This window comes from Entelurus aequoreus, linkage group LG09 (genome assembly GCF_033978785.1).
Source record: "Entelurus aequoreus isolate RoL-2023_Sb linkage group LG09, RoL_Eaeq_v1.1, whole genome shotgun sequence".
Lineage (NCBI taxonomy): Eukaryota > Metazoa > Chordata > Actinopteri > Syngnathiformes > Syngnathidae > Entelurus > Entelurus aequoreus.
This window is the reverse complement of record NC_084739.1, coordinates 58,477,410-58,492,672: the sequence shown is the minus strand read 5'-3', so window position 1 is coordinate 58,492,672 and position 15,263 is coordinate 58,477,410. Positions and strand designations below refer to the sequence as shown.

Here is a 15,263-nt window from a genome sequence, read left to right as displayed (position 1 = left end):
TGGGACTAATGCTGTAAATATTATACATGGTTACTACTTGTTACTTCTGTATTATTACTTACTTCGTTCACTTTCAAATGTAAATTTTGTGTACCAAAGCTTTAATTTATATACATACCTATATGTTTTTTGCGCTTCATTTTATGTTGATGGTTATAATGCGGTTATAAATATTGTACAGTTAAATTTTTTGTTTACACTTTTTCAAGGGTCAGAGCATTATCAGCACATTTAAAAACATTTTTTTATAACATATTTTATGAGAACCAGAACTGATAAATGGTAATGGTGGAGTACTGGGATATATGGTATTCAGGTGTATACACCAAACCGGACCAAAAACTGTAACACAACCTTGGATTTTCTAAATCATTCTACTCCTAAACTGGAACTAACAATATTTTGGCCCAAAACATTGCATATCCGAATTTGTTGGTTGGTAGTTGAAAAGATCCTTGTCTTCTTTTTCCTTGAACAAGGCAAACAGCCCTAGCAAACTACACAAACTACCACACAGCAAGCAATCAAAAAAGTCAATATTAAGTTGCATTCTAACTTTTATATTTTTTGTGTGTTTATTTTAGCCATCTGTGCTTAACCTTGTCCTGGTGGTGCTGTGGTCGCTGGCAATGCCATTTAGTCGCTTCAGGCCGATGGCTTCCAGCCTGTCAACAATCTGGGTGTGTGTAATCATCATGTGTAGGATGCTGTACCAGTTAAGTGTCGTCAGCCCTCCTGATTACTCCAGCATCTGTGGCCAAGTAAGAAACCATTCACTCAATGCCAAACATAATAATTGATTTCTCCATTTACACACACACACTAACCGGTTACAAAATGGGAAATCCTAGACAAGAATGGTATCAACAATTCTTGCTTTACTAAAAATAACAAGGTATCCATTTAGAATATTCTGCATTTACTGTACATCATTGTTGGGTGCGGTTTGCTGTGTTTCTTCTGAATAAGGTAACCAATGAGTTGATATATTATCTTTCTATACGAAGCAGTGCAGTTCCACACAACTTCACTACGATTCCGGAATGTTTTTAATTAGTCAAAATGTATTTAGAAGTGCTTTTCATACATTCAAAATGCAACGTGCTTTACAGAATTAAAAATTAAAATCTATGTCCCTATAATGCCTCTCCATCCATCAATCATTCAATCAATCAAAATGTATTGATATAGCCCTTAATCACAAGTGTCTCAAAGGGTTGCACAAACCACAACGACTTCCTCACACAAACTAATGCAGTGGTTCTCAAAGTGAGCACATTTAAAGGGGAACTGCACTTTTTTTTACATTTTGCCTTTCCTTTATAATCATTACAAAAGACGTGACATGCATTCTAAATATTAGATCAACTTAAATAAAAGTCTGCTTACAGCGGAGCCAACAGGAGGTCCTCTTTTCCGCTCATAAAATCCACCCAAAAAACATTCAAAAAGCGCCAACAATGCCCCATTTCCATTTTGTGACATGAATATTGACTAATTAATAGTTACTATAAGCGCTAACGCAGACAAACTATTTATAGCAGTGCCATGATCACAAGCTGTCTGCCAATGTTTACATCATCGACTGCTCTGCTGATTCCTCGATTTCTTGCTCGTCAAACTTTATTGTACATCATAAATCATACATCTCACCTGGAAATAGGACGAGGACGTATTACGACAAGTTGGTTCACTTTGACAGCCATTTAGGACCTAAAATGGCGAGATTGACGCGAAAAGACGCTTGTTCCACCCCCCTTTTCTTCGTAAGTATTATGAGTCGTTTTTCACCTAAATGGGAATATAAGAACATCCTAGCAGTCGGCATCCTAATGACAGCAGACCTTGTACAGTAAGTGGTGTTTTATTATGTCTGTTGGCTCTCATGAAGTCTGCAGTGAGTAATAATCAGTGATAAAGAAAAATGCGATTTTTAAATTAATGCGCCGCATATGCTTAGAATTATCAAAATACCTAAATATTAAATGTGCCTGTTATTAAACTAGTCACATGCATTGCTCTGGTGTGATTTTGGCCATTCCTCCACACAAGCAGTCTTCAAATCTTCAAGGTTCCGTGGGTTTCTTTTATGGACCTCGAGTTTCAATTCTTTCCATAGATTTTCAATTTGATTCAAGTCTGGTGATTGGCTGGGCCATTCTAGCAACGTTATTTTTTCTCTTTGAAACCAATTGAGAGTTTCCTTGGAAGTATGTTTAGGATGGCAGCAGACTTTTGTCAAGAATGTCTCTGTACATTTGCCCATTCATCCTTCCTTCAATAATGTGAAGTTTACCAGAACAGAAAATAGCCCCACACCATTATGTTTCCACCTCCGAATTTCACTGTTGGTATGGTGTTTTTAGGGTGATGTTCAGTGTCATTACTCCTCCAAATGTGATGTGCATTATGGAATTCAAACAGTTCAATTTTGCTCCCATCAGACCAGACTATTTTCTCCCAGTATTTACCTGGCTTGTCCAAATGTTGTTCAGCAAACTTTAAGCAAGCTTTTTTTTCCAGCAATGGGGTTTTGCGTGGTGAGCATGCATACAGGCCATGGCGGCGGAGTGCATTACCCACTGTTTGTTTTCCTTGTAACAACAGTACCTGCTATTTCCAGGTCTTTTTTAAGTTCTCCACAGGTGGTCCTTGGCTCTCGGACAACTCTTCTGATTACTCTTTGCACTCTGTCAGAAGGAGTAACTGGTTGAGGCATATTTATGGTTTAATGATTGGTTTTCCATTTATGTATTATGGCCCCAACTGTGCTTACTGGAACATTCAGGAGCTTATATATGCACCTGTAACCAATGCCATGGTTATGTTTTGCAACAATAAGTTTGCTATAGTCTTGAGACATCTATTTGCTTTTATCCATCATGAGATTAAAGTTAAAGTTCCAACGATAGTCACACGCACACTAGGTGTGGTGAAATTATCCTCTGCATTTGACCCATCCCCTTGTTCACCCCCTGGGAGGTGAAAGGAGCAGTGGGCAGCAGCGGTGGCCTTGCCCAGGAATCATTTTTGGTGATTTAACCCCCAATTCCAACCTTTGTTGCTGAGTGCCAAGCAGAGAGGTAATGGGTCCCATTTTTATAGTCTTTGGTATGACTCGACCAGGGTTTGAACTCACAACCTACCGATCTCAGGGCAGACACTCTAACCACTAGGCAACTGAGTAGGTGTCTGGTGAGATGTGTCTTGACTCACACTTCGGCAGTGAGACATTTTTGTAGGCTATCAATTATGACTGAACCAGCTGATATTTATTTGCCATGACAAGGGGCTGGATTGATGTTTGATAACTGATAGATTTAGGTGTTGTCTTGGCTTTCCATGCCTTTTTGCACCTCCATTTTTTCATGTTTTCAATACTTTTTTCTCTGTGTCATTTCACATTATTACACTCAACTTATTTTCTGATCTTATTTGTTCTACTTTCTTTGTATGTATGGATTACTTGGATTGTTCCCAGCATCTGGTGAAATGTACATGCCAATAGCACCGTTGGAAATATATGGAAATGGTGATGTGTTAAATACTTATTTCAGCCGCTGTATTACATATAGCCTGCCACAATCTAGGATCAGGTTAAAATATAATAGAATAAAAAGCTTTACTGACATTGTATTAAATGCTTCATGATTTATGGTTGCCACTCTTGGTCTGTGCTTTAAGAAAAATACAATCATTAGTAAATACTAAAAACAATACTATGCCTAAAGTACACAAATAAGACACGTAGCAGGTAAAACACACATTGGCAAAGCCAAAACACAAATTGTAGTAATTACCGGTAGTTACAAATTTCAGTTGTTTCACTTACATTAGTTTGTGCTACTTGGGCGATTTAAACTCCGCAATTATTTGGCATCAGGCCAAACAGCTGCGTGCACGTCTATGTATCTGTATGGGCACAACAGGGCAGCTGAAACTCATTTTGCAGGTCCGGATGATTATTTAAATCTTTACCCAAATTTGGTAATATTGTCTTTCCACCTTTAGAGAGGCATGTTTTAAAGCAGCGTTTGCTGGCGTGTGGCGTCACCTTGATCTATAGTTTTGAAGCCCAAATACATTCATTATGTGCTTCACGAACCGTCTTTATTAACCAGTAGAATTGCCTTTATTTTCCATTTTTCCTCTCTACACTGTTTCTCCATGTGCGCTCTGTGAGTGTGCGCGCGCGCTGACACACTAAACATGCACCTCAGCTCTCCCCTGCACGGCAACATGTGGATTAAAAAAGTACCGGTATTTTCGTGGTAGTTTTTAGTACCGGTATAAAGTACAACCCTAATACCCTATAATAAAAATAGTGAAACTTTTTTTTTCTTTTTTAATTTTTGCAAATTTATTAAAAAATATTATTTTATATATTAACAGTCTTTGCCATGCTGCTCAAAAGTCCTGTTTAAACTGATCATCCTTGAGATGTTCCTACATCTTAACTGGAGTCCACCTTTTCAGTCTGTTGGACATGATTTGGAAAGGCACACACCTGTCTATTTATAAGGTGCCATGGCACAGCTCGAACCAAGAATGAAGTCAAAGGATTTGTATGTTTATTACATGTATTTCTAGTTTGTCTATCCCTTGTACTTTTCATAATTTGCAGCAGACACCTTTATCATTGTTCCAGTGATGCTTTGTTCCTTGGTGGGGCCTTAACACAGGTTAATTCAATCCAAATGTGTGGTTATTTCGGTTAACAATTGTTGATTGTCCTGCTTAACAGTTTCCTTCTCTTTCCCTAATAGCCTCTGCAAAATGAAACCAACCTGTCCCAAAAGGAAATAAAGAATTCTTCCCTCTATGGGGCACCGGTGGATCCGGCCAGATGGTTCGGGATCAGGAAGGAAGCTACTGTACTGGACTATAGCAAGGTATATTGTGTGTACAGTACATGCTGAATTTGAGTCAAGCCCCCTTAAAGAGCATCTCATCTCCCATAAATGTTATGTTTTAATGTAAGGTACGAACCCAAGATGCCAGGGAGGAGTGAAGTTCAACAAGAACAATGTTTTTAAAAATGGAAAACATGTCTAGTGTACCTACCTTGTTGGCATTGAAAAATAAACATTTTCATTTCTCCTAATAAACATGACAATTCAGTCACAAAGGATATTTATGGATATGTGTGTAGAGATGAAGATGTTATGTTCAATATACAGTATGTTCAAAATGTTTTTCTTGATTAGTATACTTTGACCAAATTTTCTACCTACCAGGTTTTAATAAAACCTGGTAGGTAGGTTCTGTTATTGATTCTTATTTGGAAAAAAGAGAACAAAAGGGTAGAATAGCATTAATTTAGTTTACCGTAGTTTAGAGGTAACAATACCTTGCAAAGCCAACAGTGAAGTTTTAAGAGGCACATATGTAGCATGAAAAAAACCCCAATTGAAAATAAATATAAGAAATAAATATTCTTCTGTACAATTCAACAAAATAAAACATGTGGAAATTAGGCAGGAATCTAACATTTAGTAACATTTTCAAAACTTGTGTCATCTCCCTCAAAAATACTGGTAAACTCAAAATAGTAGAATGGTTTGTATAGATTTAAAAGGTGAAATGATCATACACACAACATGCTACTCAAGATATTTCAAGCCTTATTTGATATATTAGTGATGATTATGGCTTACAGTTTATAAAAACCTTGAATTGAAAATCTCAAAATGTGGGGTCTTCACAAACTGTAAGCTATGACCATCAAATTTATAATAAAGGCTTGACATGTCTCACTTTGCATGTAATGAGTTTATATTACATATTAGTTTCACATTTAAAGTTGAATTGCTGATATGAATGGACTTTTGCCCGAAATTCTAATTTTATAAGTTTCACCTGTACAATGGAAATGCCTGAGTGAAAATGTGTTTAAAGGAAAACCGGCATTTTTTCTCCAACTATGATTGAAAAGTCACCTCTTGAAAATCAGGAGCACTGTGGCAAATGGATTCAGACTTTTGACCACAAACTTAGTCACTTCTTGTCTGTCCTGCGTGTTCTCTTCCCTGCGGCGGTAAAAGGAGAAACTAGCACCGGGCAGTAAAAATGAACTGGAGCGAGTACTTACAGCCCGCCTCGGAGCCAGTCAGAATATGTCTCTAGTCTTGGTCATCTCAATGAGAAGGCATTGATTTCAATCTAACAAATAATAGCGCTAACATGATAGGTGGTGAGTTAGTACCTGTTGTATTCACGCCAGATGACGTGCTAGTGTTACTAGTTATTTCATGCTGTATGTTCAAATGTTTCAGCATATTGGACGTATGTCCTCTTGATGAAAAAGCAATCTTGCAATTATTACAAGTAGAGCTGGTGCAATCATTTCTTGTAAAATGTAATTTTAGAGCGTTTGTTCCACCCGGGCGCCGCCATTTTTCTGTATGACATCACTGAGCACGTTGTGTAATGATGTCATTATCAGCTGTGGCCTCGTCAAGGGAATTGTTTAAAAAATTGGAAAGCAATTTCAAGGAATTTATACACTGGGAACCGGTTCTGAACAGGAAACTGTTTTCGATACCCATCCTTAGTCATATGCCATACCCTAAAGCTTCAGATTTGTATGTATATTTTCCACAAGTTTAATACAATATTGATCTGTTGACCTTTTTGCAGAGCCATTTAGTCGTGCTGCTATTGTTGGTGATTGAGGCCACAGTGTATCGTCATCAGGCTCACCACTACCGTCAGCTTCAACAATCTCCCCCAAGCATACCTGCCCTGTTCCCAGAAGCCACTAGGGACACTTTAGACAAAGGCCTCATACCATGCTTCAAGTACCTGCTAAACTACACTTTCTACAAGTTTGGATTAGAGGTAAATAGCGTATTCAGTGTTGTTTTCATAATGTTGATTTTACAACTTTTTGTTGTTGTTCAATGTTTCACCTACATCCATTTGGTCAGAGGTACATACTGTACATACTGTACACTCATCATGTGCTCATGTGTTCAACTAAGGATTTTCATAGTCAAATCTAATTCATTAGATTTTACTTATACAGTAGTACCTACATTTTTTATTCAGTTCCAAAACACTGGTATCTTCATCTGCGTCGTCCATTGAAATTATTTGAAATCATTTCAAAACACCGCAAGTTTAACATGAAAAACTAACTTTTAGTGAGAAATATGTTTGAAAAACAATACATGCTATATACAACTACAGTAGTTTAATGAAGTAATGTAATGTACAGCATTTACCTTGGAGGGCAACCAGAGAGATGTTGTTTTTACGTTCGATTTTGGATATTTTTCACTATAGCTTCAACAGCAGTTCACCCACACTTTGCCCGGACCGCTCTTAATCATATGGGGAACTCTAACGAGAAGTACCACTCTGAACACTGGCCATTTATACTTGGGAGAGCAAACCTTCTGTGGTGTCTCCTTTAAGCTGCTTCTCCGTCGCAAACACCATCACTAACTTCTCCATATTTTGCTGAATAAATGTCTGCCTTTTTGTTATTGTACCCTGACACGGACACTGGCGACTGCTTCAGTCGTTGGTGACTGCCCCCGCCGGGTTTGCTGCACCGTCACGGTCGATCGTGTTTTGTTTCTTCGGCTTGTTGAGTGTCTTTCGCTTTTAAGACCGGATGTTTTGGGGTGGATCTTGCGAGGTTCATCCTGGCATTTGCTGCATTAGCTAACGGTGGGGAGGCTGATAACTCTTCTATTTCCTTTTCTTCTTAATTGCGGGGGCAGGCAACATACCAGTAACTCAAATGTTGCTGGCAACTTAAAGCATAACAAAAGCAGAGAAAAGCTTGTATCTAAAAATACTAATAATTAGAAGCACTTCTTTAGTTGAGGTACCACTTTATTTCAAATAAGTCTCCGCTGTACAACCTATGTTTTCCACCATCTGACTTGACTGACTGAGACTTTATTTTAAGATGTGTGGAGAAGCTGTACTCAGTAAAGGAGCGGGCGTGTATATGAGTAGGTGGCAGGCCGTGCATTTTCTACCTAGCTAGGTCTTCAGTGTGGACCTAATACTATCACTATCATGTCGCAAAATGGATGTTGAGCTATGGCCTCCTCAAGGTAGCATACATACCTCGTAAAGTTGGTATGGTATGGTATTTGTCAGGTCGGGGTCGCATGATTTTGCGATAGTTGTTTCCCAGAAGATGCAGAAGGACGTCCGGAAGCCGTGTGCAGGTAAGAAGGATGATTTATTCAAAATAAGCAGGACAACAATACGAAAAAAAGAAACACGTGCGTATGGCACGAGAAGCTACGGCAAAGCTTAGCAAAAAGACAGCCAAAAATGGAGCAAGAAGCTAGTAATTCTAAACTCAGATAAAAAATAAACACCAACGTAACTGTCGCGTGTTGCGAATAAGACTGCCAGGCAGAGTCAGACTGCCAGGCAGAGTATGGCGTGAGGGAGGAATAAATAGCTCTCTGATGTGATGATAGTGACCGGGAGCAGGTGAGCGTCCCGACTACTAATCAGAAACAGGTGACAAAAATCAGCACCCATGGCAACAAAGAAAACAAAGAAGAGTACTGAACCAGAAATAACCAACAACTAAGGAAATATTAAACTGAACAACACATAACCCGGACATCGGATCATGACAGTATCGTTATTATTGCCTGCATAATCTCTCTAGGTACTCCAACTCAAGTTTGTCTTGTAGACAAAGCTTTTTTTTTTACCCCAGTTCATCTCAAAAATACCCTTTTCTGTTTATAGATCTGTTTCCTGATGACTGTGAATGTGATTGGCCAACGGATGAACTTCTTGGTCATAATACATGGTTGTTGGTTGGTTGCCATTTTAGTGAGGCGACGTCGGGCAACAATTGCAAAGATATGGCCAAAATATTGTCTCTTTCTGGCCATCTTCATGATCTATCAGTATATACTGTGTGTGGGTATTCCACCTGCTCTTTGCAAAGGTAAGCCCTTAAATTATGTTAAATATGAGATCAAGTTAATTGAATTAAATGAAATGTTCTATATAGAACAGGTACCTTTCCCTTTTCTTAAAAAATAATAGCCTTATTTAATTTAGATCATTTACACGACAACATGCTGTTTCTTTTCCTGGAACTAAAAGGTTTCTTTGGACCTGTCTGGTTTGCGTTTCCTCCGCATATCAAAGTTCAGACTGATGACGTATAGAAGTGGTATTTTTCTATATTGATTTCATCCAAAGAAATATACAATAGTTGGTCAGATTTATTTGACTAAAGTGTATTAAAATATTAAGAAATTAGGCCTAGTTTTACACAAACGGTCAGTGAAGGGTTGAAGGGGAACTGCACTTTTTTGGGAATTTTGTTCACAATCATTGTGAATGATACGGATAGATTTTATTTTAATGCATTCCAAATATTGAATAAATGTAAATAAAAGTGTGCTTACAGCAGGGCCAATGGGAGCTCCATTATTTTGCCCAAGAAATCCAATAAATAACCATTCAAAAAGCGCCAACAATACTCAATTTACATTTCGTGACTCAAATATTAACCTAGTATTAGTAATATTGTTATTATAAGCGCTGACGCAGACAAACTATTTATAGCAGCACCATGATCACAAGCTTGTGTGCTTATGTTTACATTATTGAGTGGTCTGCTGCTTCCTCACTTCCTTGCTCCCTTTAAATTTATTGTAGATCATAAATCATGCCTCTCACCTAAAAAAGTAGATGGCTGAGGATATAATCCGACAAGTTGGGACACTTTGATGGCCATTTAGGACCCGAAACTGGCGAGGACGACACAAAAAGACGCTTGGTCCTCCGCCCCCTGCCCCTCCCCACCCCTTTTTTTCGTGAGGATTATGAGACATTTTTCATCTAAATGGGAACATATGAACATCCCAGCAGTCGGCTTCCTAATGAGAGCTGACCTTGCACAGTAAGTGATATTTTATTATGTTTGTTGGCTCTCATGAAGTCTGCAGTGAGTAATAATCAGTGATGAAGACAAAAAAAAAGCAAACGTGATGGTTTTTGAAATTAATGCTTAACATGATCAAAATACGTAAATATTGAATGTTTTTATAAATGAACCCGCTACTGCAATCCATATACACTGACAGCATGTATATAAAACCTTAATGGAGGTATTTGGATGTTTTTAAAGGGCTTTGTAGGTGAATTGCGTGACTTCCATTGGCTCCATTATAAGCAAATTTTTGATCGCATTTATTTTATAGTTAGAATGCAAAATAAAAAAAACATCTGTCGTCACGTCTTTTTTAATAATTGTGAACGATAGACACAATTCCAATAAGAGTGCAGTTCCCCTTTAAGGCTTTCTTTCCAAGCATCTACAGCACAAGCTTGTCTACAATACCCAACAAGTTGTCTCTTAATAAATTATGAATTCTTCAGGGTCAGACGAGTCCTTATGCTCCATTTCAGCTGTAAAAAACAAAAGCATAAATGTCAATGTTAATCGCACAGCGACAACATGGACAAATCCAATTGATTTAGCTGTAGCCAATTAGCATTAAGATTTTGTTTACTTGGCTTGAGGTTACCAACGGTCCCAACCGAAAAATTGAATTTTTCAGTATTTTGAAGCAAAAGTATGTGTGCTATCAACGGAGCCAAAATCCAAACTGTAGTGAGTTTGATAGGTGAGCAATGAGACACTTTGATAGAGATTGGCTAAGCCTTATCTTTTGGCAAGCCACTGCATTGCAAAGCTGTTAATATTTGATGGTATCCATTGACATTTTACGGCTTTTTTTTAATTTTCAGGCATTGAACATACTTGGCCAATAAAATGTATTCTGATTCTGATAATGTGGATCAAAGTGTATTCCTTGACAGCTAAATACAAAAGACTTACTTTTGTTTCTAATTAGGGCTGTGCGATTATATGATCATGATCGATGACCGTGATTAATTTCAGTTCGATCACAGTGATCAGCTGTTAGCACAGGGCTGTGTAAAAAATGACAAGCGTGAGACTTTAGTGGCATGATGCGTAGAAAACATTTTTTAACGTCAATTTGTACCTTAAAGGCCTACTGAAATGAAATGTTTTTATTTAAACGGGGATAGCAGATCCATTCTATGTGTCATAATTGATCATTTTGCGATATTGCCATATTTTTGATGAAAGGATTTAGTAGAGAACAACAACGATAAAGGTCGCAACTTTTGGTCGCTGATAAAAAAAAAGCCTTGCCTATACCGGAAGTAGCGTGACGTCACCAGAGGAAGGACTCCTCACATTCTACCATTGTTTACAATGCAGCGAGAGAGATTCGGACCGAGAAAGCGACGATTACCCCATTAATTTGAGCGAGGATGAAAGATTTGTGGATGAGGAAAGTGAGAGTGAAGGACTAGAGAGGCAGTGCAGGACGCGTATCTTTTTTCGCTCTGACTAGCTTAGGTACAAGGGTTCATTGGATTCCACACTTTCTCCTTTTTCTATTGTGGATCACGGTTTTGTATTTTAAACCACCTCGGATACTATATCCTCTTGAAAATGAGAGTCGAGAACGCGAAATGGACATTCACAGTGACTTTTATCTCCACGACAATACATCGGCGTAGCTCCTTAGCTACTGAGCTAACGTGATAGCATCGGGCTCAAATGCAGATAGAAACAAAAGAAATAAACCCCTGACTGGAAGGATAGACAGAAAATCAACAATACTATTAAACCATAGACCTGTAACTACACGGTTAATGCTTTCCAGCCTGGCGAAGCTTAACAATGCTGTTGCTAACGACGCCATTGAAGCTAACTTAGCTACGGGACCTCACAGAGCTATGCTAAAAACATTACCTATCCACCTACGCCAGCCAGCCCTCATCTGCTCATCAACACCCGTGCTCACCTGCGTTCCAGCGATCAACGGAGCGACAAAGGACTTCACCCGATCATCGATGCGGTCGGCGGCTAGCATCGGATAGCGCGTCTGCTATCCAAGTCAAAGTCCTCCTGGTTGTGTTGCTACAGCCAGCCGCTAATACACCGATCCCACCTACAACTTTCTTCTTCTTCATTGTTCATTAAACAAATTGCAAAAGATTCACCAACACAGATGTCCAGAATACTGTGGAATTTTGAGATGAAAACAGAGCTTTTTTGTATTGGATTCAATGGGGTACCAATACTTCCATTTATCTAGTGACGTCACGCGCATACGTCATCATATATAGACGTTTTCAACCGGAAGTTTAGCGGGAAATTTAAAATTGCACTTTATAAGTTAACCCGTATTGGCAAGTGTTGCAATGTTAAGATTTCATCATTGATATATAAACTATCAGACTGCGTGGTCGGTAGTAGTGGGTTTCAGTAGGCCTTTAAGACTAATGTCCTCACCTCCAGCAGCTCTCTCTGCACTGTGGCCTTATAATGCTAGTCTTAACCAGAAATTAGAAATTTAAATAATCTCCACTGTTTTCTCAGCTGGCTCTTCTGTCTCATCCTCTGTCTCTGTGTTCTCAATTCGTATCCCTTCTACATCTCCGTTCTCACTGTCCTTAATCTTTTGTGATCTCTCTCGATCTTCCAGTGTCGCCAACTCCTCAGTTAGGAAAGTATCTATTAGCTGTCATAAAAGTTGCTAGAAGTTGGTAGATAACATCTAGATAATAGATTACAATGGAAGCTGTAGGAGGGAGGAATAACTTAGTGGGAGACACAAAAAGTGACTTAAAAATGCAAATTACATAGAACTGCAAATTAATTTTTGTCTGTTGATTCTTAGTTTAGTTTAGTATTTTTCTTTATTCTACATCGTTAAATGTTAGAGCAGCAAATGTGATCAAAAGACTGGAGGGTTTTGATACTCACAAATGAACCAAATTTATTGACTGGCTCTGTTAGGATCCGACCACAGGGACCAAAAGCAAGACTGCAGAGCAAGTGGGAAATTTAATTCCAACAATAGGGAGTAACAAAAAACTATGACACTTGCAGGAGAAGATAGTGGCACGAGAAAACTAGGAAGAAGAGAAAGACAAAAAAAAATATATATATATATATATATATACTGTATATATATATATATATATATATATATATATATATATATATATATATATATATATATATATATATATATATATATATATATATATATATATATAAGGATAGGGGAACGCGAATTACGGGAAAGCTGAGGTAACAAGTACCGAGCAATAACACTTAGCGAAAAACAACAAGCTGGAATGTCAAATAGCACAGAGCCAAAAATAGTGTGGAGGAAACATGTCGGGGCACGAGTCAAAGATCCCACGACCTCAGGTGAATCAGGTTGGCTTAAATGCTATCACAGTGATTGTGGACAGGTGTGCTCCGGTATCCCACCTTCCCTTGGTCATCATGGTAACTAAACAGAAAGAAAAATGATCAGAAATCACGAAAACAGCTACTAGGAGAAACACAAGGAGGAAAAGAAAAATACATGTATAACAGGCTCGTTAACATGAACGATAGGTTTGTTTTTATTTCAAGAGTGACAGTGATGAAACATTTACATCGCACTCTGTAAACCAAGGTGAAAAACAGATGCATCTTTGCACAAAGTGATTGTGTGTCTCCTCTGCCCTGACCAGAATGGAACTTTGTCATTGCACTTAAAAGTACAACAAAATGTGTTTTCAGTACAAGCTGTCCAAGTGCAGAGATTCTGTGAGGAAAAGCTCACGGAAACACCGCTTGTACGTTGAGGAGTGATACGCGCTTTCAGGTCTCCAAAACATCCCAAAAAGTCGCTAGATTTGCCGCTAGTCGCTTTTGAGGACTCTTTCTGGCTGAAATATACACCCCGCTACTACCAAACCCCGCCCACCTCAACCGACGCACGGAGGGGGGGGGGGGGGGGGGGTGATGTGTGGGGGCGCAGTGTAGGGGGGGCGGGGTTTGGTGGTAGCGGGGGTGTATATTTCAGCCAGGAAGAGTTAGGACTGCAAGGTGTTCTGGGTATTTGTTCTGTTGTGTTTGTTGTCTCACGGTGCGGATGTTCTCCCGAAATGTGTTTGTCATTCTTGTTTGGTGTGGGTTCACAGTGTGGCACATATTAAGAGTGTTAAAGTTGTTTTATACGCCACCGTCAGTGTAACCTGTATGGCTGTGGAGCAAGTATGCCTTGCTGTCACTCACGTGTGCAAGCAGAAGCCGCACACATCATGTGACTGGGCTGACACGCTGTCTGTACATGTTGTAGAGGGTGATAAAGACAGTACCATCACAGCACGCCCTAATTATTGCTGTTAGGGTGCGACCCCTGGTCTATATTATATATAAAACAACGTGCAGGTGGCGGGCGGTTGTGGCTTTGATAAAATGTTAGTTCGGTTGGATGGCGGGTGGATGACGACTTTTGTGATGCTGATGCGGATGAAGTAATTGCCTATCCGCGCATCTCTAGTCTACAGTGTGGCTAACTTGGTGACTTTGTCACTAAATCTGGCGTCTTTCCAATCCTCTAGGCAACTTTTTTGTAAACAGATACTAGCGACAAATTTTGCAACTTTTTCCAGTGTTATTAGAAACTTCTTTTGTGTCTTGGAGACTGACACGCAAAAATACTGTCCTCAACGAGCAGTGGCAGGTGCTGCCGTGAGACCCTCACACACAGGAAGGGAATTGCAGTGTTTCATCATTTGCAGTCTAGACTTTTATGGTGCGTTCCATTTGTACTGGGAAGTCGGAATTTGCGTGTTAAATTTTCCGCAAAATATTGTATGTTGCCCTGTAAAAAAAAAAAAAAAAAGTTTGTCCACTTCACCTAGCTTTGTGCATAGAAATATAGCTAATAAAAATTAACCAACTGGGTTGCAACTGCTAGTTGAAATACTACATTTGAGCAAAACACTGAAAGTGTTTCAAAAGTAAGCGTTCTTCAGCACACAGATACGGTAAGTTCCTGCAAGCCAAAAGTTGTTGGGGAAAAAACTCTGTTAGCTACTTGGCTCTATTTTGGCCCCATAGCAAAAATTTTCCCTGGATAGTTTTTGGTGCATTTACTCGGGTGAATAGGAAAGTTCCTCAAAAAGTTTGTGCGGTAAAAAAAACAGATTATTATTTGTTTGTTTGTTGTAACTCTATTTTTTTTTACTACTGTTAGTGTGGTCATATTATGCCTTTGCTAACTTTTACACTTTGCTTTTTGTGGGTCTTTATTCTAGATTACCCATGGCGGTGGAACACTCCAGTTTTAATGAACTCTGCTCTCATTAAATGGCTTTATCTACCAGATTTCTACACAGTCCCTAACTCCAAAAACCTGATAGGTGGGTTG

General features: G+C 38.9%; 1 protein-coding gene across 1 annotated transcript in view; it reads left to right on the top strand.

The window, feature by feature from the left end:
- piezo1 (piezo type mechanosensitive ion channel component 1 (Er blood group)) overlaps positions 1-15,263 on the top strand; it is a 200,316-nt gene that overhangs the window by 111,621 nt on the left and 73,432 nt on the right. The window contains exons 19-23 of the mRNA XM_062059009.1: positions 585-761; positions 4,767-4,892; positions 6,640-6,840; positions 8,731-8,935; positions 15,151-15,255. Of these exons, the coding sequence (XP_061914993.1) occupies positions 585-761; positions 4,767-4,892; positions 6,640-6,840; positions 8,731-8,935; positions 15,151-15,255 (814 nt within the window). The remainder of the gene's footprint in view (positions 1-584; positions 762-4,766; positions 4,893-6,639; positions 6,841-8,730; positions 8,936-15,150; positions 15,256-15,263) is intronic.